Below are 24,856 nucleotides of genomic sequence, written 5' to 3' on the forward strand. Positions count from 1 at the left end.
ATCATGCAAGATCTCCTGGTTAAGCCAAGGCAGTCTTTTGCCATGTTTTCTATCTTTTCTACACAGCGGGATAGCTTGCTTTTGGGCCCTTAATAATGTCCCTTTGAAAAACTGCCAACTCTCCTCAGCCGTTTTTCCCCTCAGTTTAGCTTCCCATGGGACCTTACCTACCAGCTGCCTGAGTTTACCAAAATCTGCCTTCCTGAAATCCATTATCTCTATTGTACTGTTTTCCCTTCTACCCTTCCTTAGAATTGTGAACTCTGATTTCATGATCACTTTCACCCAAGCATCCTTCCACTTTCAAATTCTCAATAATTTCCTCCCTATTTGTTAAAATTAAATCTAGAACAGCTTCCCCTCTGGTAGCTTTTTCAACCTTTTGTAATAAAAAGTTGTCTGCAATGCAATCCAAGAATTTATTGGACAGTCTGTCCCCTGCTGTATTAGTTTCCCAACATATACCTGGATAGTTGAAGTCCCCCATCACCACCAAATTCTGGGCCCTGGATGATTTTGTTAGCTGTTTAAAGAAAGCCTCATCCACCTCTTCCACCTGGCTAGGGGGCCTGTAGTAGACTCCTAGTAGGACCTCATCCTTGTTTTTTACTCCTCTGAGTCTAACCCAGAGACTTTAAACCCGTCCATCTCCTACGTCCATCTCCACCTCTGTCCAAGTGTGTACATTTTTAATATACAAGGCAACACCTCCTCCCTTCTTTCCCTGTCTGTCCTTCCTAAGCAGGCTGTACCCTTCAATACCAACATTCCAATCATGAGTATTATCCCACCAAGTTTCTGTGATGCCAACGATATCATAGTTATATTCATTTATTAGTACTTCCAATTCTTCTTGCTTATTTCCCATACTTCTTGCATTTGTATATAGGCATCTCAGACATTGATTTGGTCTTGCCTCCCAGTTTTGCCCTGGCCCTCTTTTTACTCTCCCAGTGTAGCCCATACTCCCTCCCATTTCAAATTCATCTCCCATGTATTCATGCTGTTCACTTACCTGCGGGCTTTGCTCCCCTGCCCCCGTCGAACCTAGTTTAAAGCCCTCCTCACTAGGTTAGCCAGCCTGTGTCCGAATATGGTCTTCCACCTCCTCGGAAGGTGAACGCCATCTCTGCCTAGGAGTCCATCCCGGAAGAGGATCCCGTGGTCAAAGAAACCAAAGCCTTCCTGGTGACACCATCTACGCAACCAAGCATTCACCTCTAGGATACACCTGTCTCTGCCTGGGCCCCTACCTCTGACAGGCAGGATTGAAGAGAATACCACCTGCACCCCAAGCCCCCTGACCCGTGCCCCCAGAGCCCTGAAGTCACTCTTGACCGGCTCAGCGTCACACCTCGCAGCATCATTAGTGCCCACATGGATGAGAAGCATGGAATAGTAGTCAGAGGGCCGGATAATCCTCGACAATGCCTGCGTAACGCCTCGGGTTGGGGTCACTGACCTCTCCAAAAAAAAAAAAAAAGAGTCAGGGACCACACAAGTGAAGATACAAAAAACAAAACCCTCCAAATCCCACTTAGGTGACCGCAGTTGATACATGTCCTCCCCTGGTACCCCAGCCCCATTCAGGGAGGTTAGGTAGGACTGAGCTTCAAGGCCTAGGCCAGATTAATTCTTCTGAGGTTCCAGGGTTACTGGAATTTGTGGGCACCTCTACACTCTGAGGTGGGGCCAAAATGAGGGATCCAGTATGTGGGACAGGGCTGGCAGTGAGTGGGATAAGAATGGGATCCAGAATCTGGGTGGAAAATAGGGTACAGAAGCAAGCTGGGGGGTATGTGTCTGGCGTGGGGGTAGGTGTCTGGCCAGGAGGTAGGAGGCAGGAACAAGGTGCTGGTGGGGCCCTGAGGAGGGTACTCGTGGGGGTCTGGGCAAGGTGGGGGAGAGCTCAGCTGGTACCTTGGGATCCCGCAGCTGTGCATCAGGTCTGAGGTCTCAGGAAGCACCTGCACTGCTTCCCCCTCCCCAAACATTTGGCACATTTCCTGAAAAGCCATCTGTTGCCTCCTGGCAACTTTCTTCTGCTTTCTGCATGGGGGTCTTGGGGGGGAGAGGGAGTCCTGGGTCCATGCCAGCTCCAACTGCTCAGTCAGCACATGGCTGCCGTGGGGAGCAAGGAGCAGTTGGTGTGGACCTGAGGCTCCTCCTACCCCCCCATGCAGGAAGGCAGCAGATGGAAGGGAGTCGCTGGCAGGCAACAGACCCAGCTTTTCAGGAAATGTGCTGGCTGTTTGGGGAGGGGAAGCGCCTCACACACTTCCTGCAGCTGCGTGCCAGAGCTGTTGTCTCAGGATTTCCCCCCCACCATGCCATGGTGCGACATCTATTTTTGCAGGAGGTAACACCAGCGCAGGCTCTTTGAGTAGGGAGGATTGACAGTGGGTGTGGGGCTAGGTTGCCTCGCACCCTGTCAGGAGTTTATTCATGCCCCCCAGTTTGGCAACCTGTGGTTTAAATGCTTATCTTTTAAAATATTTACACCCCTACTATTTCCCAGCTAATATTGACATTTCAAATATAAATGAATATGCTGGTACAGTCCTCATCCATTGTTTCTCTGAGCTTTTTTCTCCTTTGTCCTGGAACCATTAAATAATATTGATAATCCTAAATTAATTGAGTCACTTTTGTATTGATTCTAATACACACAAGACAGCGAGTATGATCTGTTTTTTTTTCCCTACTCCTCTTGCATAGTAGCTGGTATGATTGCTTTGGTCAAAAAGATGCATAGCTCCCACAGCAACATCTTCCAGTGACCATTTGTTAGGGGCACGAAGGTAGTGATCCATACTACATCATCTCTGATACCTCCCTCTTAAACCCCAGTCTTATGTTTGGCAGAACATGGTGCTGTCTATTGAATTATTGGGAAATCAATGTCAGTTGATGGTCATAGCTACTGGGGAAAGAAATAAAGCTTGTTTAAATCCTCCATTACTGTCTGCTTAGCTTTTGAATGGACAGCATTCTGTTTTGTGTGAATATTGTAACATATTGTGCCCTTGATAGGAAGATGTATTTTTATTTATATGTTGACTCTGTTCAGCAAGATGCATTTTGAGTCAGGCCTTAGAATGGAATAATCTATGATAGCTGAAAGTAGGTTGTAAAGCCAGGTTTATGTAAAAGCTCAATCTGTTTTGGTGAACTTTCTGTGACCAAAAGGATGGCTGAAGGTGTTCTTGTTCTATTAACCATTTACTTTCTCATTCAAATTTATCCATTAAAGTTTTCTCTGTTATTGAGCTTTTCTCTGATCAGGCTTTGTATTGCTCTCCCTCCCACCGCCCCACACTCCCTCAACTTTTTTGAATATAGTATCATATGTCTGTTTTTAATCTTCAGGCTTTTGTTTACTGTAACTGAGATTAGGGTTTTGCACATCAGATGTGTCAGATATCTTTGAAGATTTGAGCCAAATTTATATCAAAGTAGCTTAATACTTTGTCAACTTTTTAAGAGTAAAAATCCAAAGGAATATGCATGTCTCAGTGTAAAGACCAGTGATGTTATTTTCAGCATCAGTTAAATTGTGAATTACATTTTCATTATTCTACTTCAAAATGTTAGTCTTTTTTTTTTTTTTTAAGAGAAAAGCTGAGATTGTTTCCCCCGCTCTCCCTCAACTCAAGTCATTCATCATTGAAAAATCTCAGACTTGGTGAAGAAGCTGCTCTTTGGATACTAAACAGTGATAGGCTGGGAGTAAGTGGCAGACTTGAAGAAATATTAATGTGGCTTTTCACTTAAAATAATGTGATTCTAAATGTTGATTGTAATGCTTGTTCTTGTTTGATTACTGCCTTTTTTCCCCACCCCACCACCACACCTCATTCATTTTCAAAGCTAATTTGGTAATATATGTGGCTTTCTTGTATTTTCCTTCTAGCCAGTAGGTGGAAAAACCTGTATTGCAGTCCATTGGCATCACCAAGTGCACATAACTTGAATACAGAGAAAAGCTCCTCTAGCAATGCATTAAACTCTCCCGGGCACCTCAAATCAACTAACAAACCACTACTAACATGTGGCAGCTCAGGTATGGCATGTCAATAATGCAGAGTGGAACTTTGAAAATTATGCAAGGGTTGTTGCTGACATTTTGTGGGAGGAGCAGAAATATATCTTGGGAGGTGAGGGGAAAGGATAATTAAATGGATGTAACTTAAATTTGTTTTTTATTGCTAGCCTCAGCTATGCATGAAGCCATTGCGAATCTTTTGAAGTAATAATTTCACCATGGAAGGAGCCTCCTCCTGTCCTGGGTGTGTGTGTGTGTGTGTGTGTGTGTGTGTAATATATAATATAGATTACAAAAATATGAAACAGCTGTTTAGATTCAAATGGAAGAAGCATTACTCCTTAAATAGCTCAGTATAAAACAAAAAAAAGTTAATCATACAAAAACCTTTGGTTGATATTGGGTAAAAATGTCAGAAGTGCCTGAAGAACTTATGTAAACTTGTAAGCAACTTAGGTGCTTTGAAAATTATATGAATTTTTCTCAAATGCTGAACACTTTGCAATTCTCCTTTTCAGAGAAGTGGTGAAATAATTGAGTACCAACATAAATATGGAATAGTAAGATCTGATGGAAGTTTTTACTTGTCTTGTTGGAATAGCAATTGTTACTTTTAAATTAGAAGAAAACAACACCCCCCCCAACAGGAAAATATATTATATATAGCAAATTGGATGGGTTCCTGATTCTGCCCAGGATTAGAGGCAGGCTAACTGTTTTGCCACAAACTGATAGAACAGGTTCTTCATTCAGTGTAGGGAAACAATGATTCTGGGGCTCAGGCCTGTGCTTAGGCCAAGAAAACAGCATGCCCAGGCCTAGTTCAGATGGGGCAGCAAGCAGTTCAGGTGCTTTGGCCAAAGCTCTAGCCCAGGTATTACAGCTAGTAATGTGGCCCCACAAGATCGTAAACTTTTAACATTATTATGTGATTTATATACATTAACTATATTATATGTAGCCCAAGACAATTCCTCTTCACTCAATGTGGCCCAGGCAAGCCAAAAGGTTGGACACCCATGCTCTAGCCAAACCAACAGTCAATGTGCCAAGGCCCTAGATAAGGGTGGGGCAGCAAAAAAAAGTCAGGGAATTGTTGGGTCTCCTAGCTCTGACAGAGAGCCAACAAGCACAGTTCTTTTGTCCACAAACAGAGAGAACGCTGCTCCCTCCCTGACCTGGCAACAGGCCCATCTGCTTCACTATGTCCCATCCCAAGGCCCTAACACTGGCAGACCAGGCTGCCCCTGGTTAGCAGGGATCCTGGCTGCAACACATTGATTCATTTGCTGGCCTTGCTTCAGCCACACCAGGATTGGCTCTCCCTGGGCCACTTCCCCTCTGGGCATACTTGGCTTGGTAGCAGGTCTTCAGGAAATGGTGCCTCTGGCAGGGCTTATGGTTCCTCTGAGTCTGGGGGATTTGGTGGTCCTGGCAGTTATAGTCAGTCCCCAACTTCCTGCAGGTGTGTAGTAGCCTCCTGCTTTGGGAGCCTAGGGCAGGTCTCTGGCTCCTCCAGTGGCTGAGGCCCAACTAAGCTCTCTGCTCCAGCCCTTATGTTTCTGGACCCACCCCTTTGCTTTCTGAGGCTGGGGTAAGATTGATCTAATCATTAGGGCAGCCTCTTCTGAGTCAGAGGGGAGCCAACCTGTCTCACTACAATATCTGTCCTCATGGGAATTTGAGATAACTTCTAATTTGTGTGAAATTATGATTAAGCGACAAGTGTTTCTGCTGAACACTTTCAATCAGAATCTGCTTTGAATGAAATTTGTACTTGCACTTTCATAGAGCTAATCCATGTTTAGTTTGCTGTTGGAGCAATGCTCTGTCTTAGATTTCTCATTAAAAGAAATGCCTCTTGCTTAATCTTTATGCAGAATTAGTACATCCTGATTTGCATGTTAAAATAAATTGCATGTTTAACACAATCTGTCTTGAAACTTGAAGTCACATGAATATTTTAAAAATCTGTCTTACATGCATCTGTCAAACTACCTGCATTCATGCTCTTGAGATAAGGATTCTTTAGACTTATTAGAACACTGTTTTTTAGAAGACCTGAATTACTTGGGACAGTGTTCTTTCTTTTGACTGTTTCAATTCTGTAGGTTGATTTTTCCCCCCCCCCCCCCCCATTTTCTAGGAATGGATCTGTTTTATAGTTGCTGTGTGTTTGAAGAAGCTAAATTACTTATTAGTCTGTTTAATATGGAGCTTGCTCAAAAGGTCTGTCCAAATCAGGAATTAAGATCTTGTAGTGACTCTGGGCAAGTTTACACTAAAAACACTGCATCCATGCAGGTGGGTGCACTGCTATAGGACTTTAATGAAGACACACTTAAGTTGATAGGGGAAAGCTGTCTGGTTAGTGTAGTTAATAACCTCTTTGAGAGGTGGTAGCTGTGTCTGCAAGAAAAGCTCTTCTTCCAACAGAGTGCTGTCTACCTAGTGATTAGAGCAGTATAAATAATTTGCTTAGTGTGGGTTTTTCACACCCTTGAGCAATGCAGTTATATCAATATAGGTTTGTAGTGTAGCCCACATCTCAACCATTTTTCACTGGTAACTGTTCAGTGACATGAGAAAATGGGGGGTCTTGGTGCAGTTTTTGTGAATAATTGTCAATGTCATAAACCTACCACTATTATCTTTCCATTAAAATTGTAAAAAGGGTGCCACATGTAAGAGCACTGATGATTGTGAAGCCTTGAATTGTCTCCTCTTCTTCAGTGATTGGATAGAAGAGTTTGCATTGCTGCTGGTACTGTGCGTATTCTGTGAGTCTCTACACACCCCCTACAATTATGTAAAACTTGTAGGAGCTCTAAAGTATCTTTAATTGATGTTGTCAGTTAATCACAGAATCACAGAATCACAGGGCTGGAAGGGACCTCAGGAGGTCATCTAGTCCAGCCCCCTGCTTCAAGCAGGATCAACCCCAACTAAGTCATCCCAGCCAGGACATGAAAACCTCAAGGGATGGAGAATCCACCACCTCTCTAGGCAACGCATTCCAATGCTTCACCACCCGCCTGGTGAAGTAGTTTTTCCTAATATCTAACCTACACCTCTCCCTCTTGAACTTCAGACCATTACTCCTTGTTCTGCCATCTGACACCACTGAGAACAGTTTCTCACCCTCCTTTTTAGAGCTCCCCTTCAGGAAGTTGAAGGCTGCTATTAAATCACCTCTAAGTCTCCTCTTCTGTAAACTAAACAAGCCCAAATCCCTCAGCGTTTCCTCATAGGTCTTGTGCTCCGGACCCTTAATCATTTTGGTTGCCCTTGGCTGAACCTGCTCCAGCAAATCCACATCCTTTTTATACTGTGGGGCCCAAAACTGGACACAATATTCCAGATGTGGCCTCACCAGTTCCAAATAAAGAGAAATAACTACTCCTCTAGATCTGCTTGAAATGTTCCTCCTAATGCACCCTAGTATGCTGTTAGCCTTCTTGGCTACAAGAGCACACTGTTTACTCATATCCAGCCTTTCATCCACCAATAACCCCTAGGTCCCTTTCCATAGTACTGCTTCTGAGCCAGTCGGTCCCCAGCCTGTAAAAATGCTTGGGATTCTCCTGCCCCAGGTGCAGGACTCTACACTTCTCTTTATTGAACCACATCAGATTTCTTTTGGCCCAGTCCTCCAATTTCTCCAGGTCCCTCTGGATTCTTTCTCTACCCTCCAACGAACCTACCTCTCCCCCTAGTTTTGTGTCATCCGCAAACTTGCTGAGGGTGCAATCCAGTCCCTCATCCAGGTCGTTAATAAAGATGTTGAATAACACCAGCCCCAGAACTGAGCCTTGCGACACTCCGCTTGAAACAGACTGCCATGCAGATATTGAGCCATTGACCACTTCCCGTTGGGCCCGACCATCAAGCCAGCTTTCTATCCATCTTATAGTCCAAGGATCCAATCCATATTTCCTTAACTTATGGACAAGAATGTCGTGGGACACCGAATCAAAAGCCTTGCTGAAGTCAAGGTGTATCACATCCACTGACTTCCCCATGTCCACAGAGCTTGTTGCCTCGTCATAGAAGCTAATCAGATTGGTCAGGCAGGACTTGCCCCTGGTGAATCCATGTTGGCTACTTTTGATCACTTCCCCTCTTCCAAGTGCTCCAAAACGAATTCCTTGAGGATTCCCTCCATTGTTTTCCCAGGGATTGAGGTAAGGCTGACTGGTCTATAGTTCCCCAGATTGTCCTTTCCTTTTTTAAAGATGGGCACTACGTTTGCCTTCTTCCAGTCATCTGGTATCTCCCCTGATCTCCAAGAGTCTTCAAGGATAATGGCCAAAGGTTCAGCAATGACCTCTGCCAATTCCCTCAGTACCCTAGGGTGCATTAAATCCAGACCCATGGACTTGTGCACATCTAGTTTTTCTAGATAGCTCAGAACTTGTTCCTTCCCCACAGATGGCTGCCCTCCACCTTCCCATACTGCATTGTCTAGGACCGTCATGTGGAAGTTGACATTGTCTGTGAAGACTGAGGCAAAAAAAGCATTGAGTACTTCAGCTTTTCCTGCATCATCTGTCACTAGGTTACCTCCCTCATCCAGTAATGGCCCCACACTTCTCTGATAACCTGTTTATTGGTCACATGCCTGTAGAAACCCTTCTTGTTACTCTTCACATCCCTTGCCAGGTGCAGTTCCAATTGTGCTTTCGCTTTCCTGATTTACTGCCTGGCATTCTCTAGCCGTATGTTTATACTCCTCCTTAGTCAACTGTCCACATTTCCATTTCTTGTATGCATCCTTTTAGAATTTAAGCTAAGGACTGCCCTATTAAGCTGAGCTGGTTGCCTACCATGTTTGCATATCTTACTGTGCGGTGGGATTGTTTGTTCCTGTCCCTTCAGTAAGATTTCTTTAAAATACTGCCAGTTCTCTTTAACTCTTTTCCCCTTCATCTTCGTTCCCCAAGGGATCTTGCTCATCTGTTCTCTCAGGGAGTCAGTCTGCTCTTCTAAAATCAAGGGTCTGTATGTTACTGCTCACCTTTCTTACTCTTGTCTGGATCATGAAATCTACGATCTCATGATCACTGCAGCCCAGGTTCCCTCCCACTTACATTTCTTCTGCTAGTTGTTCTGTTTGTGAGTAGCAGGTCAAGTTGGGCACAGCCCCTGGTCGGTTCCTTCAGCACTTGTACCAAGAAGTTATCCCCAACATTCTCCAAAAACTTCTTGGATTGTCTGTGTGCTGATTGTATTGGTCTCCCAACAAACGTCTGGATGATTAAAGTCTCCCATGAGAACCAGGACCTGTGATTTTGGATGCTTCACTTAGCTGCCTGAAGAAAGCCTCATCTATCTCATCTCCCTGATCTGGTGGTCTATAACAGACACCAACTACAACATAACCTCTGTTACTTCCACCTCTAAGCTTAACCCAAAGACACTCAACTGGATTTTCTCCTTCCTTATGCTGGAGCTCTGAGCAATCACACTGCTGCCTCACATAGAGTGCAACTCCTCCTCCTTTTCTCCACTGTCTGTCCTTCCTAAACAATTTATAACCTTCCATGACCTTGCTCCAGTTATGAACATAAGACTGTTTGTTTGTTTGTTTGTTTTTAATTTCCCATTATCATCAACAAACATGGGCTCAGAACCTGTTGGTGTCCAGTGCCTCGCTCGCTATTTCCTTCCATCTTCCCTTGTCCAGTGTGGAGTGGCTTAGTTTCTGTAGACCAGCTTTTCATCAATCTACTGTACCATCTACCCCCTCTCTGTGGGGTCTGCCTCTCCTGTTTAAACTGTCCATTACACCAAATACCAGGTTCTTGATTTTTCATTCGTTGTTCATTCTGTAGATATGCCCAGATAGCTGTAACTTCTGTTGTATGCCCTTCTGCAGTAGGTTCTCTTTTGGCTGTATCTTCCTATATAATTCCTTGTTGGTGACCTTCTGCATCCATCCTATTCTCAGGATCTTTCTATAACTGCTGTTCTTGAATGCTAATATCCTTTTCTAATCTTTTGCTATCACCCATGTCTCACATCTGTACACCCTGCTGCTGGATACGCACATTTCAAGACACTCAACTTCGTCCCTGAGCTTATCACATTGCTACTCCAGATCTTATACATCACCTTCAAACTTCATCTTGCTTTCAGTATTCTTGTTGCTATTTCCTTCTTACAGTCAAAATCATATGTTGCTCCCTGGATACGTGAACTTCTGTATGTTCTCTAGTTCGATCCTGTCTACACTGATCTTCCTTCCTATTTCCAAATACCATTGTTTTTGTTGTATCGGTGTTCATAGTCAGTCTGTACCTCTTCCCTTCCTCATTTAGCACCTGTACCCATCTCGCTAGCTTCTCTTCATCTTCCTCAGTGATGACTATATCATCTACAAACCTCAAGTTGTTAATTCTCATCCAATGCACAGATATTCCTCTATCTCTTCTTTGATCTTGTCCATCGCACTTTCTAGGTGCACAGTGAAGATACTCGGCAATATTGGATCGCCTTGTCTCACACCCTACTCATTCTAAACCAAATTCTCAACTCTCTGCACGTTCTCATGCTGCCTCCGCATTGTCATTGATATCCATCAGCAACCATGTCAGTCTACTATCCACTCCATATGACTCCAACACTGCCCAAGTTACTTTCTGATCTATACTGTCAAATGTCTTCTGAAAATTGACAAAGCAAATGTAGATGTTCTTGTTCTTTCTTCAAGCTTTCTCCTCTATCAATCTTAGTGCCAAACTCTGCTGTATAGTACTTCTGTCTTTCCTGAATCCCTCTTGCTCATCCGCTAGATATTTGTCTATCTGCAATTTCAGTCTCTCTAGGTCAGTATAATCATCAGCCCCTTGCCTAGGTGACTCATTAGGGCAATCGTGCTGTAGTTCTTGCACTCCAGAGTGCTTCGTTTCTTGTGTATTGTCACTAGCATGACTGTTTGTTCTGCAGAAGAGAAGACTGAGGGGCGACTTGATAACCTCCCTTCAGTAAGTTGAAGGCTGTTGCAAAGAGGCTGGAGAGAGGCTATTCACAGTGGTTGTGGATGGCAGTGAGGTGGCAAAGTTTGCAGATGACACCAAACTGTTTAGGATAGTCAAAACCAAAGCAGACTGTGAAGAACTTCAAAAAGATCTCAGCAAACTGAGTGATTGGGCAGCAAAATGACAAATGAAATTTAATGTGGGTAAGTGTAAGGTAATGCACATTGGGAAGAATAGCCCCAATTATACATACAATATGATAGGGGCAAATTTAACTGCAACAGATCAGGAAAGAGATCTTGGAATTATAGTGGATAGTTCTCTGAAAATATCCATGCAGTGTGCAGCTGCAGTCAGTAAAGCAAATAGGATGTTAGGAATAATTAAAAAAGGGATAGAAAATAAGACGAAGAATATCTTACTTCCCCTATATAAAACTATGGTACGCCCACATCTTGAGTACTGCGTGCAGATGTGGTCTCCTCACCTGAAAAAAGATATATTGGCGTTAGAAAAAGTTCAGAAAAGGGCAACTAAAATGATTAAGGGTTTGGAACGGGTCCCATATGAGGAGAGGCTAGAGAGACTGGGACTTTTCAGTCTAGAAAAGAGAAGACTGAGGGGTGATATGATAGAGGTATGTAAAATCATGAATGGTGTGGAGAAAGTGAATACAGAAAAGTTATTTACTTGTTCCCATAATATAAGAACTAGAGGACACCAAATGAAATTAATGGGCAGCAGGTTCAAAACTAATAAAAGAAAGTTTTTCTTCACACAGTGCACAGGAGTCAACTCCTCACCAGAGGATGCTGTGAAGGCCAGGACTCTAACAGAGTTTAAAAAAGAGCTCAATGAATATTTGGAGGTTTAGGTCCATAGATGGCTATTAGCAAGGGGTAAAGTATGGTGCCTAGCCTTTTGTTGAAGGCGGCAGATGGATGGCAGGAGACAGATCGCTTGATCATTGTCTTTGGTTCACCTCGTCTGGGGCACCTGGCATTGGCTACTGTCGGCAGACAGATTACTGGGCTAGATGGACCTTTGGTCTGATCCAGTATGGCTGTTCTTATGTAACACGGAACAATGGTCTCAAGTTGCGGTTGGGAAGGTCCAGGTTGAACACTAGGGAAAACTTGTTCAGTAGGAGGGTGGTGAAGCATTGGAATGGTCTACCCGGGGAAGTAGTGGAGTCTCACCTTGACAAAGCCCTGGCTGGGCTGATCTGATGGGTTTGGTCCTGCTTAGAGCAGGAGGCTGGACTCGATGGCTTTTTTAGGTCTCTTCCAGCTCTATTGTTCTATGAGTCTATGAAATGCCTTCATTGGGTGTGCTCAAGTTTCACATGATCCCTACAGCCACAATCATATGCTCCCTGTTCAAGGAAACTGGTACTCCATACTTTGATTTGAACGACGCATACTTCCATATTTCTGTCTTCTCAGCTAACAGGCAGTTTCTCAGGTTTCTGGTCATCATAGAATGCTAGGGCTGGAAGGGACCTTAGGAAGTCATCTAGTCTAGCCCCCGGCCTAAAGCAGGATCAACCTTAACTAAATCATCCCAGACAAGATTTTGTAAAGCCAGGATTTGAAAACCTCTAGGGATGGAGAGTCCACCACCCTCTTTGTAACACATTCCAGTGCTTCACCATGCTCCTAGTGAAATAGTTTTTCCTAATATCAAACCTACCATTGCTCCTTGTTCTGCCCTCCGTCACTACTGAGAACAGCCTTTCTCCATCCTATTCAGAAAGTTGAAGGCTGTTATCCAGTCGCCCCTCACTCTTCTCTTTTGCAAACTAAATAACCCCAAATCCCTCAGCCTCTCTTTGTAGGTCATGTGCTTCAGGCTCCTAATCATTTTCATTGTCCTCCGCTGAACCTGCTCCAATGCATCTACGTCCTTTCTGTACTGAGGGGCCCAGAACTGGATGCAATACTCCAAATATGGCCTCATTAGTGCCAAATAGAGGGGAATAACGTCTCTAGATCTGCTGGAAATGCTTCTCCTAATGCACTCCAATATGCCATTAGCCTGCTTGGCTACAAGGTCACACTGTTGACTCGTATCCAGCCTCTCATCCACTGTAATTCCCAGGTCCTTTTCTGTTGCACTGCTACTTAGCCAGTCAGTACCCAGCCTGTCATAATGCTTGGGCTTCATCCATCCCAAGTGCAGGACCCTGCACTTGTCCTTGTTGAATCTTATCAGATTTCTTTTGGTCCAATCCTCCAGTTTATCTAGGTCACTCTGGACCCTGTCCATACCTCTCCCCCTAGCTTAGTGTCATCCACAAATTTCCTGAGGGTGTAATCCATCCCCTCATCCAGGACATAAATAAAGATGTTGAACAATACGGTCCCTAGAACCATATCAAAAGCTTTGCTAAGGTCATGGTATATCACATCCATTTGACTTCCCCATGTCCACAGAGCCAGTTACCTCATCATAGAAACTAATCAGAGTGGTCAGGCACAACTTCCCTTGGTGAATCCATGTTGAATACTCTCGATTACTTCCCCCTCTTCCAAGTGCTTCAAAATGGATTCCTTGAGGATCCCCTCTTTGATTTCCTTGAGGATGCCCTCTTTGATTTTTCCGGGGACTGAGGTAAGGCTGACCAGTCTGTAGTTCTCTGGATTGTCCTTCTTTCCTTTTTTAAAGATGGGGCACTACATTTGCCTTTTTCCAATCATTCAGGACCTCTCCCGACCTCCAGGAGTTTTCAGAGATAATGGCCAAAGACTCTGCAATGATATCTGCCAATTCTCTCAGTACCCTTGGATGCATTAAATCCAGACCCATGTATTTGTGTGCATCTAGATTCTCTAAATAGCTCTTAACCTGTTCTTTCTCCGTCAAGGGCTGTCCACCTCCTTCCTGTACTGCATTGCCTAGTGCTGTAATTTGGGAGCTGACTTTGGCTGGGAAGACTGAGAGGAAAAGAAAGCTTTAAGCACTTCAGCCTTCCCCACATCATCTGTCACCAGGTTACCTCCCTCTTCCAGTAATGGCCCCACACTGTCCCTGATAATCTTGTTATTGTTTAACATGCCAGTAGAAACCCTTCATGTTACCCTTCACATTCCTTGCTAGTTGCAGTTCCATTTGTGCTTTTGCTTTTCTGATTACTTGCTGGCATTCTCCAGCCATATATTTTATACTCCTCCTCAGTCATCTGTCCAAGTTTCCACTTCTTATACACATCCCTTTTTGAGTTTAAGCTCACCAAGGATTTCCCTTGTAAGCAAGCTGGTTCCCTACTGTGTTTGCTTTTCTTACTGCACATCAGGATGGCTTGTTCCTGTGCCTTCAGCCAGGTGACTTTACAATACCATCAGTTCTCCTGAACTCCTTTCCCCTTCATATTAGTTTCCCAGGGGATCCTGCCTATCCATTCTTTCAAGGAGTTGAAGTCTGCTCTTCTGAAATCAAGGGTCTGTGTTTTACTGCTCACCTTTCTTCCTTTTGTCAGAATCCTGAAATCTATCATCTCATGATCAGCTAGATAAGGTAGACAAGGATTTCTTCAGACAACTAAGAGACGCTTAGCCCGAGCTGCCACTCATCTCTGTTTCACCCACTAGTTCTTTCCTGATAGTGAGCAGCAGGTCAAGCTGCGCACAGCCTCTGGCCAGTTCCTTCAGCATTTGTACCAGGAAGTTATTCCCAACATTCTCCAAGAACTTCCTGGATTGTCTTTGTGCTGCTGTATTGGTCTCCCAACAAATGCCTGGGTGACTAAAGGTTCCCGTGAGAGCCAGGGCCTGTGATCTGGAAGCATCTCTTAGTTGTCTGAAGAAATCCTTGTCTACCTCATCTAGCTGCTCTGGCAGTCTATAGCAGACACCAACCACAACATCACTTCTGTTGCTTACATTTCTAGAGTTAACCCAGAGCCTGTCATGTGTTCCTTCCGAGACTGCAGGGGCAGTATATGTCAATACTAACTGACAATGCAGAGATGGTGCTGTATATAAATAGAACAATATGGTGCTTGTTCCTCTCTTCTTTGCTACAAATCCGCCTGTTCCTGTGGGACTTCTGTATTTCTCATTGCATTTGTCTGCACATTTTATACATACCTGGGGTGCATAATGCTCTGGTGGTCAGCCTCAGTTACTCACTCAACACAAAAGGATGGTTGCATCAGGTGGATACCACCCAGTCAATTTTTCGCAATTGAGGTCCTCCCCAGGTTAACCTCTTCATTACCAAGAATAACCACAACTTCCACCTATTTTGCTTCTTTCAAAACCACAACCCTGGGTTCGTGTCAGATGCCTTTCACCTATCATGGCTGCAGAGAGAAATGCCAGGCTCCTGGCGATGGTGGGAGGGTCCCTGAAAGAGGTGGGGTGTCAAGCAGAAGTGATAGGGCAACGATATCTCCTTTTCCCAAATACAGAACAGGGATATATGGGGTGGAGGGGCAGCTTCCCCCAACTGCACCAAGCCCTGAGGAGCTGGCACTGTCCCCACCCAGAGCTCTGGGAAGGAGGTAGCTGTGGGCGCATGCTGCCTGGAGCCCCGGGAAAGAGGTAGCCACTGGCGTGCCCAGCCCCAAGCCCCAGGGAAGCAGTGACAGCAGGCACTCCCTGCCCAGAACCCCGGGGAAGCAGCAGCAATGGGCGTTCCCACCCCCTACAATAAAGGCCTAAATACAGGACAATTAATCCCTTTTAAAAAATAAGTCAGGACACCTTTTTGGCATCCCAAAGATGGGACTGTCCCACCTAATACAGGATGAATGGTCACCTTTAGAAGAGGTGGGGCTCTGACTCGCTTCCCCCAGCCAGCCTTACGGGATACTCAAAGAGCACTGTGAGGGGCACCAGTGGCAGTTTAAGAGGTCCAGAGTGCTAGCTTGTGCTGCTACTTTCTGTCCCATCCCTCTCCCATTGGCAACTCTGAGAGTGGGAGTTGACACTTATGCGGTAGTGATTTGAAGCAACTCACATTGATTGACAAATGACAGAAGATTTTTACCAGATGCCCAGAATGGTCAGCAGGACTTAAGGCAAGTGTGACATGAGAGAACAAGATTGTCATGGAGTAGAAACTTTTAATTATCTAGTGACTTCTTTTTTTTTTTTTTCTTGTGCAGTTTTACCAGCAAAACTCAACAAATGGTTGAAGGAAGGATTTTTGTGAGGACTGGAATACCAAATATTGGAGTGTAATTCAGGCTGTCAGTTATAAGCAGTACTTTTTTTAAACAAAAAAAAAAAAAAAAAAAAGAAAAGAAAAGGTGCCAGTGCTCGGCCCTGGTGTGGAGGGAGGACCCCACAGCTCTGCATCTGGGAGCCAGCTGGGGCTCAGAGCCCTGCTGGCAGTCCCAGCCGCCGGATCCCTGGCTCTGGGGCACATTCATTTGGAGGTGCCAGTACTAGATACCAGCACATTCTGCCAGAAAGAAAGACCTGGTTATAAGCATCAGAGCTCAGTCCAAATGTGTGAAGTTTTAAAAAATACAAGACACCACCACCTGATTTTTTTTTTCTTGCCTGTCCTTCCTGACCAAGCTGTACCAATATGTACCAATATTCCAGTTGTGCATATTATCCCACCTAATTTCTGAAATACCAACTATGTCACGACTGCGTTTAATAGCATTTCAAGTTCTTCTTGCTTTAGTATATAGATAACTAAGATACTGATTTGATTTTGCACCCCCGCTTCTGCCTTCTATTCTGTATTCCTGCTATTACAGCCAGTGCTCCCCCCCCCCCCCCAGTTTCTGACCCATCTCCACGTTTGTAACTTACCCATGGGCTTTGGTCACCTGCCCCCATCAACCCTAGTTCAAAGCCCTCCTCACTAGGTTAATCATTCTGTCTCTAAATACTCTATTCCCCTTTCTCAATGAATGGGCTCCATCTCTGCTCAGCAGACCTCCTTCTGGAACAGCATCTTGTGGTCAAGGAAGCAAAGCCTTCCTGGTGACACGATCTTGACAGTCAAACATTCAGCTCTGCAGTGCACCTCTCTCTGCTTGGGGCCCCTACCTTTGATTGAAAGGATTGAAGAGACCACCACCTGCGCTCCAAACTCCCTCTCCTTTCTGCCCAGAGCCCAATACACTCATCCCTCACTATATAAGCACAATTGGTTCCCAAATTTCTGCTCATAGGTGAAAAACTTGTGAGAGGGACACTAAATTCCCATTAAAATACATGTAAAAGTCTCTGATACATTCCAAGTGTTCGTAACTCAGTAAAGGAATGGCATCATGTGGTGCTGCTTTTGAAAGGTAAGTGAACCTGTGGGGAGAGGTGCAGTTGGGGAAGGTTAAAATGTGGTGGCAGCTTGGGCCCACAGGAAGGGCTGGGGGTGTTTCAGGCTGTTGTGGGTTGGGGCCATGGCCACGGGGAGGTCAGGCGGGTTTCAGGATGCTGGGGGTTGGACCCATGGGCAGGGGAGGGGGTTCAGGTTGCTGCAGGTTGGGTCTGTGAGGTGGGCAGGGGGTTCAGACTGCTGGGGTTGGGTCTGCAGGGAGGGCAGGGGGCTCAGGCTGAGGTGGGTTGGGGTCGCAGGATGCTGTGGGTTGGGTCCATGGAGCCAGCGTGGGGCGGGGGCGGGGCGGGCTTCAGACAGCTGCAGTTTGGGTCTGCAGGGCTGGTGGGGGGATCAAGCTGCAGGTTGGGTCTGCGGGGCCAGCGGGGATTCAGGCTGAGGCAGGTTGGCTCTGTGGTGAGAGCGGGGGGTTCAGGCTGAGGCAGGTTGGGGCTGTGGGGAGTGAGGTAAGTCCCATATTAACGGGAGGGAGTTCACTCATCAAGTGAACAAAGGTAGGTATGTGTGTCCCTCATTTTTGAGAGTTCGCATAAGTGAAGTACTCGTTTAATGAGGGATGAGTGTAGTCACTTTAGATTTGCTCAAGGTGATAGCTTGCAGTATCATTTGTTCCCACATTCATGAGGGCATGAGGTACTATTCAGAGGGCTAGATGACCCTCTACAGTCCCTCGGTGTGGTCTGAGATATGGGCACCTGGCATGCAGGATACCACCCCAGGATGTCATGTCAGGGCACCAGATGTGTTCTCCCCACCCACCCACACACCCAGGAGCCTCCAACCATGGTTCCGCCTGGGAGTGGTGACTGCAGATCTCCCAGCCTTGGAGGCACATGGCTTCTCCTCCTATGCTTTTGGGGGTAATTCCTCTTTCCTCGTAGCCAGGGCAGCATAGCAGTTCTCTTGAATCATGGTTGGAGGGTTGGGAGCATGAATACATGCTGCCTTTGTTTGAATTGTACAGGAGGGTTTTTTGCCTTCCTTTTGGATCACCCAGATTAAACTGAATGACTTTTTGCTCAATGAATCTGTGAGAGTTAGACCTTAGCATTCTTATGGCAAGATGTAAATGCCATAGCAAGTTCTAGGATTTCACATTAAGCCATTGGCACTGAAGCATCACCTTTCACAAAAACAGTAAATACCGAGAGAAGCATTCTGGCAGCTATTTCTGTTTTCAAGTTCACATCAATAATCATTTATCTTCCTCTCTGTGAGAAAGCCACAGAGCACCAGGCCAATCTCTACCTCATAACATTTACAGATATATGTGGCGTAGGCTGACTCCTCCAGCCTTTACTGACTTGTATAAATTATTCCTAGCAAATAAACTGGGTCACACAGTTCTGAACTTTTCTCTTTTTCATCATGACGGGAACTGGCATTGATGCTGTGTGAGTGTCTGAAGCATTTTCTGCTCCTCATTGTTCTGTGTTTGTCTCCTTTTCTTTTTCTCTTGAAGGTTACTTGAGCATGCATTCGGCACTGAGCTCTCAGTCCTCTGTTGACAGTGAGCTGAGTACGTCTGATGACTCTATCTCGATGGGATACAAGCTGCAGGACTTAACTGATGTCCAGGTTATGGCACGCCTACAGGAAGAAAGTATGTGACAGCAATTCCTTTTCTGTGTTAATCTTATATTGGAATTGTAGGGAAATGCAGATGGATTTCAACAGTCCAGAAGTACAAGAGTTCAACAGCCCACTTTCAATTTACATTTTCTTTTAATGTTAACTTTAAATTCTACAGCTCTACACTTGGGTAATAACATTTTCAATTATGACACGTAAGCATAAAAATGAGTTGAGAGAGAAACTTTTCCAAGATATGAACTAGAGTAAGGTGTCTACCATTTGTACCTTGCACAATAGGTATCTCTGCACTTTTTAAAAACAATGTTAGCATTTTTACAGAGAACCATGTTTTAAAATAAAAAGCAGTCAAGTAGCACTTTAAAGACTAGCAAAATTGTTCATTAGGTGAGCTTTTGTGGGACAGACCCACTTCTTCAGACCATAGCCAGACCTGTGCAATCTTTACACTGGCTCATCAGGAGAGAAGTCTAGTCACTCCCTTGCACAGAGTTGCAGAGGAGGAACAAAGAAATGTGGAGAATCTGGGCTACATAACTCCATTCTCTGTTTTTATAAATCAGATTACTCCAAGGTGGTGGTTAGCTTCTTATGTAAATGTTCTGGAAAATATTTACTTCCTTTGTATTGTGGTGTTATGAAGTTAAACTTACTAATTATAGTGATTAGAACAGGAGACCAAAAAGAACAAATCATGGGTAAGAAAATGATCCTTTTTGCATTGATCCAGCACCTGATTCTACTGATGCTTGTGAAGGAAGGTGCTCCATGTGGTATAGAAGCAGGGGTGGGGACCCTCCGTCCCACAGCCTGGATCTGGATCATGAAGCCTAGCACTCCCCTCCATAGTTTCTGGCCCTCCGTGGGGTGGAGCATGCAGAGCTGTGAGTCTCACAGGTCAGATCAGGCAACCCAGGGCTCGATGCAGATTGTAGGCCCTGGTGGGGGGAGGAGGACAAGGAAGTAGCTATGAGCTCCGATGCCACCCTCTTAGGATTACCGTACGTGCGATATTTCCCTGGTGTGTCTTTTTCCATTCTTAAAACTCTGTCCTGCCAGTATTTTTAAATTTTTATAAACATATCGGATCTTAGAGGTTCCTGGACCATGGCCTTGGAGCTGGAGGCACAGAGGGGCAGAGGCTGCTTTGCCGTAAGAGCTGCGCATGCTTCAGGAGGCCAGGCACAAGCAGGCTCTGCCCCAGCCCGGACTGCGGGTGGGGAGAAGGGTCGGAGAAAGGAGGTGTCGAGCGGCAGCCCACATGAGCCCCAGACTCAAACAGTGCAAATGTACCAAGCCAGAGCCTGGCTGGGACACAAGCCAGTGGGGATGATGGAGGGGGAAAAAACATCAGTCGGGCTTGAAGGGGTGGGGAGTGGTGTGGTGAGAGCCATGTGTCAGCAGAGAGGGTCTGGAGCTGCATCATCTCTGCCTGCTGCTGTGTGTGTGTGTGTGTGTGCATGTGACATACCCATTCCTCCAGCATGGCTGGCAGCTGGGCAGGGGCCACGGAGTGCAGGGTGAGCAGGCCAGGCATAGGGCACCCCCCTGCCGCCTTTCCCTGGCATAGGCCAGGAGGAGATCTCTGGAGCTGCTGCTGCAGAAGGAATGTGGCTACTCACCCACCCCTGCCTGATCCTTCACTCACTCTCCATATCTGAGTACATGGGGTTGTGGCCTGGTGCATGGTATGGGGAAGGTGGTCAGATTATGGCCCCTTGGTGGCATGTGGCTCGTGCATGAGGGGAGCATGCAGTGCTGGGGGGCATCCATGGGGAGTTGATATTGAAAGGAGGGATGTGTGGGAGAGTGGTGATGGGGAAGATGGGGCATGGAGGAAGGGCTAGTGGGGGAGGGGTCATTATATGGGTGGCAGTGCTGTGGCTGGGGTGTGGGGAGAAGGGTAGTTGTCTGGGACACTGCTCAGGAAGGGCATAGGAGGAAGGGAGAGCAGTGGTGGTCTGGACTGAGGTGCAGGGGAGAGAAGAGGGCTGCATATTTTCATTTTCAGCAAGGGTGCAAGGCATGGAAAAAGCACAAAAGGACAGAGGCATGTGCTCTGCCTGTAGCCTTGTCTAGCTGGGCTCTTAGTTTACAGATGTGTTAGTGAATGGGAGTATAACGCAGAGTCCAGAGAGTGAGATTGGACAGTGAATCATCACTCCCAACAAACATGAAGCTAGGATGCAGCAGGAGAACCTCTTTTTCTCCCTGAGCCCTACTGTCAATGAAGAAGCAGGTCACCTGCACTCAACGTGCATGTAGCACTGCTCCAGTGTAGTGAACATGGATATAAAGCCATGAAACACAACCTGCAGGGCGAAAACTTACGACAATACCATGTGAACAGTAATCCCAATTTTGGGGTCAACTAGTGGGGTGGGGAGGAGGCAGCTGCTAGCTTAGATGGTCATGTGATGCAATCTCCCTTTTTGCAGTGCAGGAGCCTGGTAGGGGGTCATGTGACACCCACCACCAGAGTGTCATCTTTTTTGAAAGTTGAAATATGATAACCCTAACTCTCTGCTGTTCCCCCAGGTGGGAAAGGGGAGGGAGAGCAGCAGTGGTTTTGGCAGCACTGCCCAGAGGCTTCATACCGCTGCTCTGATTGGCCAGAATTCCAAACAGTCAGAGCAGTGGAGGGCAGGGCCTGGTAGCAGAAGGGGGGTTGCAGAACGATGTGCATCCAGGGTCACTTCGCAGACAAGCTATGCCCCTGGCACCCAGACCCTGTGTTCCTTGACCACTCCTTTGCCCCCTCCCATCCAGATCCTCCACTCCTACCCCCTTCTGCCCACCCTGACGCCCCACCCCACTTGCTCCTGACCCAAGTCTTCCACCCTACGTTAATCTCTCCCTCCAAGATCCCAGATCCCCAGCCTTCCACTGCACTCCCACTCAGATCCAACACTTCCCTTCCACATATCTCTCCCACCGAGACTCCCCACCTGTACCTTGCTTCTGCACCCACCCTTCCAGACTGCAGACCCTCCTGCATTTTTCCTCCCACCTAAACCCAGGCACCCACCATCTCCTGTGCCCCTCCTGCCCAGATCCCCCACCTGCAGCCTGTTTTTTACCTCTCTCCCACCCAGAAACCCCCACCAGCACTCTGACCCTGCTCTTGCTCCCTACTCTGGTCCAGATTTCACCTCCCCAGCCTGCTTTTGCGCACACACTCCAATCCTGGCCCCAAAGCCCTGCCCCTACCTACAGTTGGGGACCACATCAATTAGGTTTTTTTTTTTCCCCTCCACTTGTGTGGCCCACAACTGATTTGTCTATGGATCGGTGGCCTCTGACCCAAAAAAGGTTTCCACCCCTGGATTAAAGATATCAAAATCTATCCTGCAGTACATTTGTTCTTCAAATGACTAGATGTCTCTCACATGATATTTTCAATAGAGATGGTAAATTATTGCTTTTATACAAGGCACCGAGAACTCATCTGGAATGCTGTATGCAACATGCCTAAGAAAAACAAATTCAAACTGGAATCATGACAGAGGGCAACAGGTTGATCAGGCTAACGGAGAAACTACCTTAAGAGAGGAGACTTAAGGACCTTAGGTTGTTTAACCTAACCAAACAAAGGCTGTGGATAGAGACAGTTGCTCTCTGTAAATACATGAGCGGGAGAAGCACCAGGGAAGGAGTTACATAAGTTAAGGATCATGGTTGGCGCTTGAACAAATGGTTGTAAACTGGCCATGCTTAAATTAGAGGAAGGTTTCTTGCTGTCATGGGGAGTGAAGTTCTGGAACAGCCTCTCAAGAGCAGCAGTGGGTGCAAAAATCCTAACTGGTTTCAGGACTGAGCTTAATTAATTTATGGAGATGATGAAGCATGTGGCTGTTGGCGACTACCGGCAGCAAGTATTTCCAGTAGTCCGAGATGGAACACTAGATGTCAGAGAGCTTGTGAGTTACTACTGTAGGTTCTTTCCCAGGTGACTGGATGATAGGGGTATGCTTAGGTTCTAACTGATCACCATATTTGCAGCCAGGAAACAATTTTCATCCAGCTCTGATTGGCAGATTTCCTGAGGTGGGGAAGGGATTTGCTTTCCTTTGCAGCATGGGGCACAGGTCACTTGCTGGCATGAACTATGGTAAATAGCAGATTCTCTTTAACTGGGAAGTCTTTAATTCAAGATTTGAGGCCTTTAGTGACGCAGCCAGAGGTTATGGGTTTAATACAGGAGCAAAGTGGTGAGTTTCTGTGGCCTGTGATATGCAATTCAGTGTAGATGATCACAGTGGGTCCTTCTGGTCCTGAAGTGTGAGTCTGAGTGTAAAAAAAATAATAAAAAGCCTGTTTATCATAGTCATCTTAAAGCTCCAAACTTAATTTTTTCTGCTGAAAAATATGAAAAGACTGCTCATTGTAGAAGACCTTCATTGATACTTTAAGGTGAATGGGTGGAAAGAATGTTGCAGATGAGGATTAGTAATGAGGAGCATTTATTCCACACCTTTGACAAAGGGCCTTTGAAAAAAGTATCCATTAAATAGATGATTGTTTGCGTATGCCTTTCACTTTGGACAGAGGTGTGTATCTGAATGATAGGGAAAAGGAGTTGTTCCTAGGACAACTGAGGATCCAAAGAGGAATGGATTGCATGTGAGAGTGAGCAAAGGGGTGTTTCTCAGTTTGCAACTAGAAATACAAATCTTTTCCTGAACTTGTTGGAAAATCTGATAGATAAACATTATATATGATAACTAACTTAAATGTGTAATTGAATGCAGGAACAAAGTCTGGACACCATGTAGAATCAAGCAAGAGAGTTTATTACACACACGGCTGACAGAGTGCCCCCTTGCTTGTCAGGCTAGGCGCAGTGAAGCACTGTCGAGCAATACGTTACAAGTGATTATATAGGATATCAATTGGCGGTGAGAAACGATGGGGTGAGAGGTCCCAAACCCCTGGATAGATGCTGGCACCAAGACATGATGAGGACAATAAGCCAATAATCTAAAAGGTTACCCAGTGACTGCACCTGTAATTTACATGCAATGTTTTAGACAATACACAGATGGTTTTTGTCTTTAGTCATCTGTTTAAACAACATATGCATTGATTCTAGTCCTGTTTATGTATCCATGGGAGTAATGGTGCCTTTGTTTGATCGGATATGGACGTGGATCATACCCAAAGGAGTTAAAATAAAACAATGAGTACATAACAAATGTCACTTATCTGTAATGCATTGTTCTTGTATCTGGGGCCTTTGGTGAGTGAACTAGGGCTTGTGGAGAATACTGAAAGGGAAGAGGGTATCTCATTCTTGGCAGCTCAGGCTTGTCTTACAGCCTCTTGACTTGGCCTTGGAGCACAGTTGCTGTGGTTATCTCTTTTTCGAGACTATGAGAAAGCTATAGGCTTGCTTGTAAGTTCCTTCTGATACTAGCTGTATTTATAAACCATGATACATGTTATGAGTTAGGTAGGTCTTATACCTGACCATAAAATTTGGGCATAAAGTGAGTGGTATTAACAGAAACCATAACATGCATCAGGAACTTGGGATGTTGACCCTACAGGTCCCTCCTCTTGACCTTATGGTTTTCAAACCTGCCAAGTCAAATATAACAATCTTAGTGTTTTCAATTTGCTTTGGAAGCGTCGATACAGGGCAAGTACTAACAGGAATGTCAGGATAGACACTCCCCACATAATTTGGTGAAACACTATCCAGATCCATCCCCATGGTATTTTGTTGCTGGAGAAGGCTCTACCCAAAATCATTGTTTTGACCTCGACTACATGGTTGAGTGCCTCAGAGTATTTAGTTTTGGCCTGGTCCACGGTTTCCCCTGTTTTGAGTGTACCTCAGACAGCCAGTCTTGATGCACCTTTGGGCCTTGGCCACCAACTCCTCTATCTTTGGCTGCAGGGCCAATAGACCCTCTTCTAGGTACTTACTTCCACT

The 24,856-nt window shown here is 45.6% G+C and overlaps 1 protein-coding gene across 3 annotated transcripts in view; it reads left to right on the forward strand.

Annotated features, from left to right (window-relative positions):
- Positions 1–24,856, forward strand: part of LOC142020043 (SLAIN motif-containing protein-like) — an 86,336-nt gene that overhangs the window by 39,350 nt on the left and 22,130 nt on the right. For all 3 annotated transcript variants that reach the window (XM_075007612.1, XM_075007613.1, XM_075007614.1), the window contains exon 4: positions 18,788–18,928. In XM_075007612.1, the coding sequence (XP_074863713.1) occupies positions 18,788–18,928 (141 nt within the window). The remainder of the gene's footprint in view (positions 1–18,787; positions 18,929–24,856) is intronic.

The sequence above is a fragment of the Carettochelys insculpta genome, chromosome 13, assembly GCF_033958435.1.
Source record: "Carettochelys insculpta isolate YL-2023 chromosome 13, ASM3395843v1, whole genome shotgun sequence".
Lineage (NCBI taxonomy): Eukaryota > Metazoa > Chordata > Testudines > Carettochelyidae > Carettochelys > Carettochelys insculpta.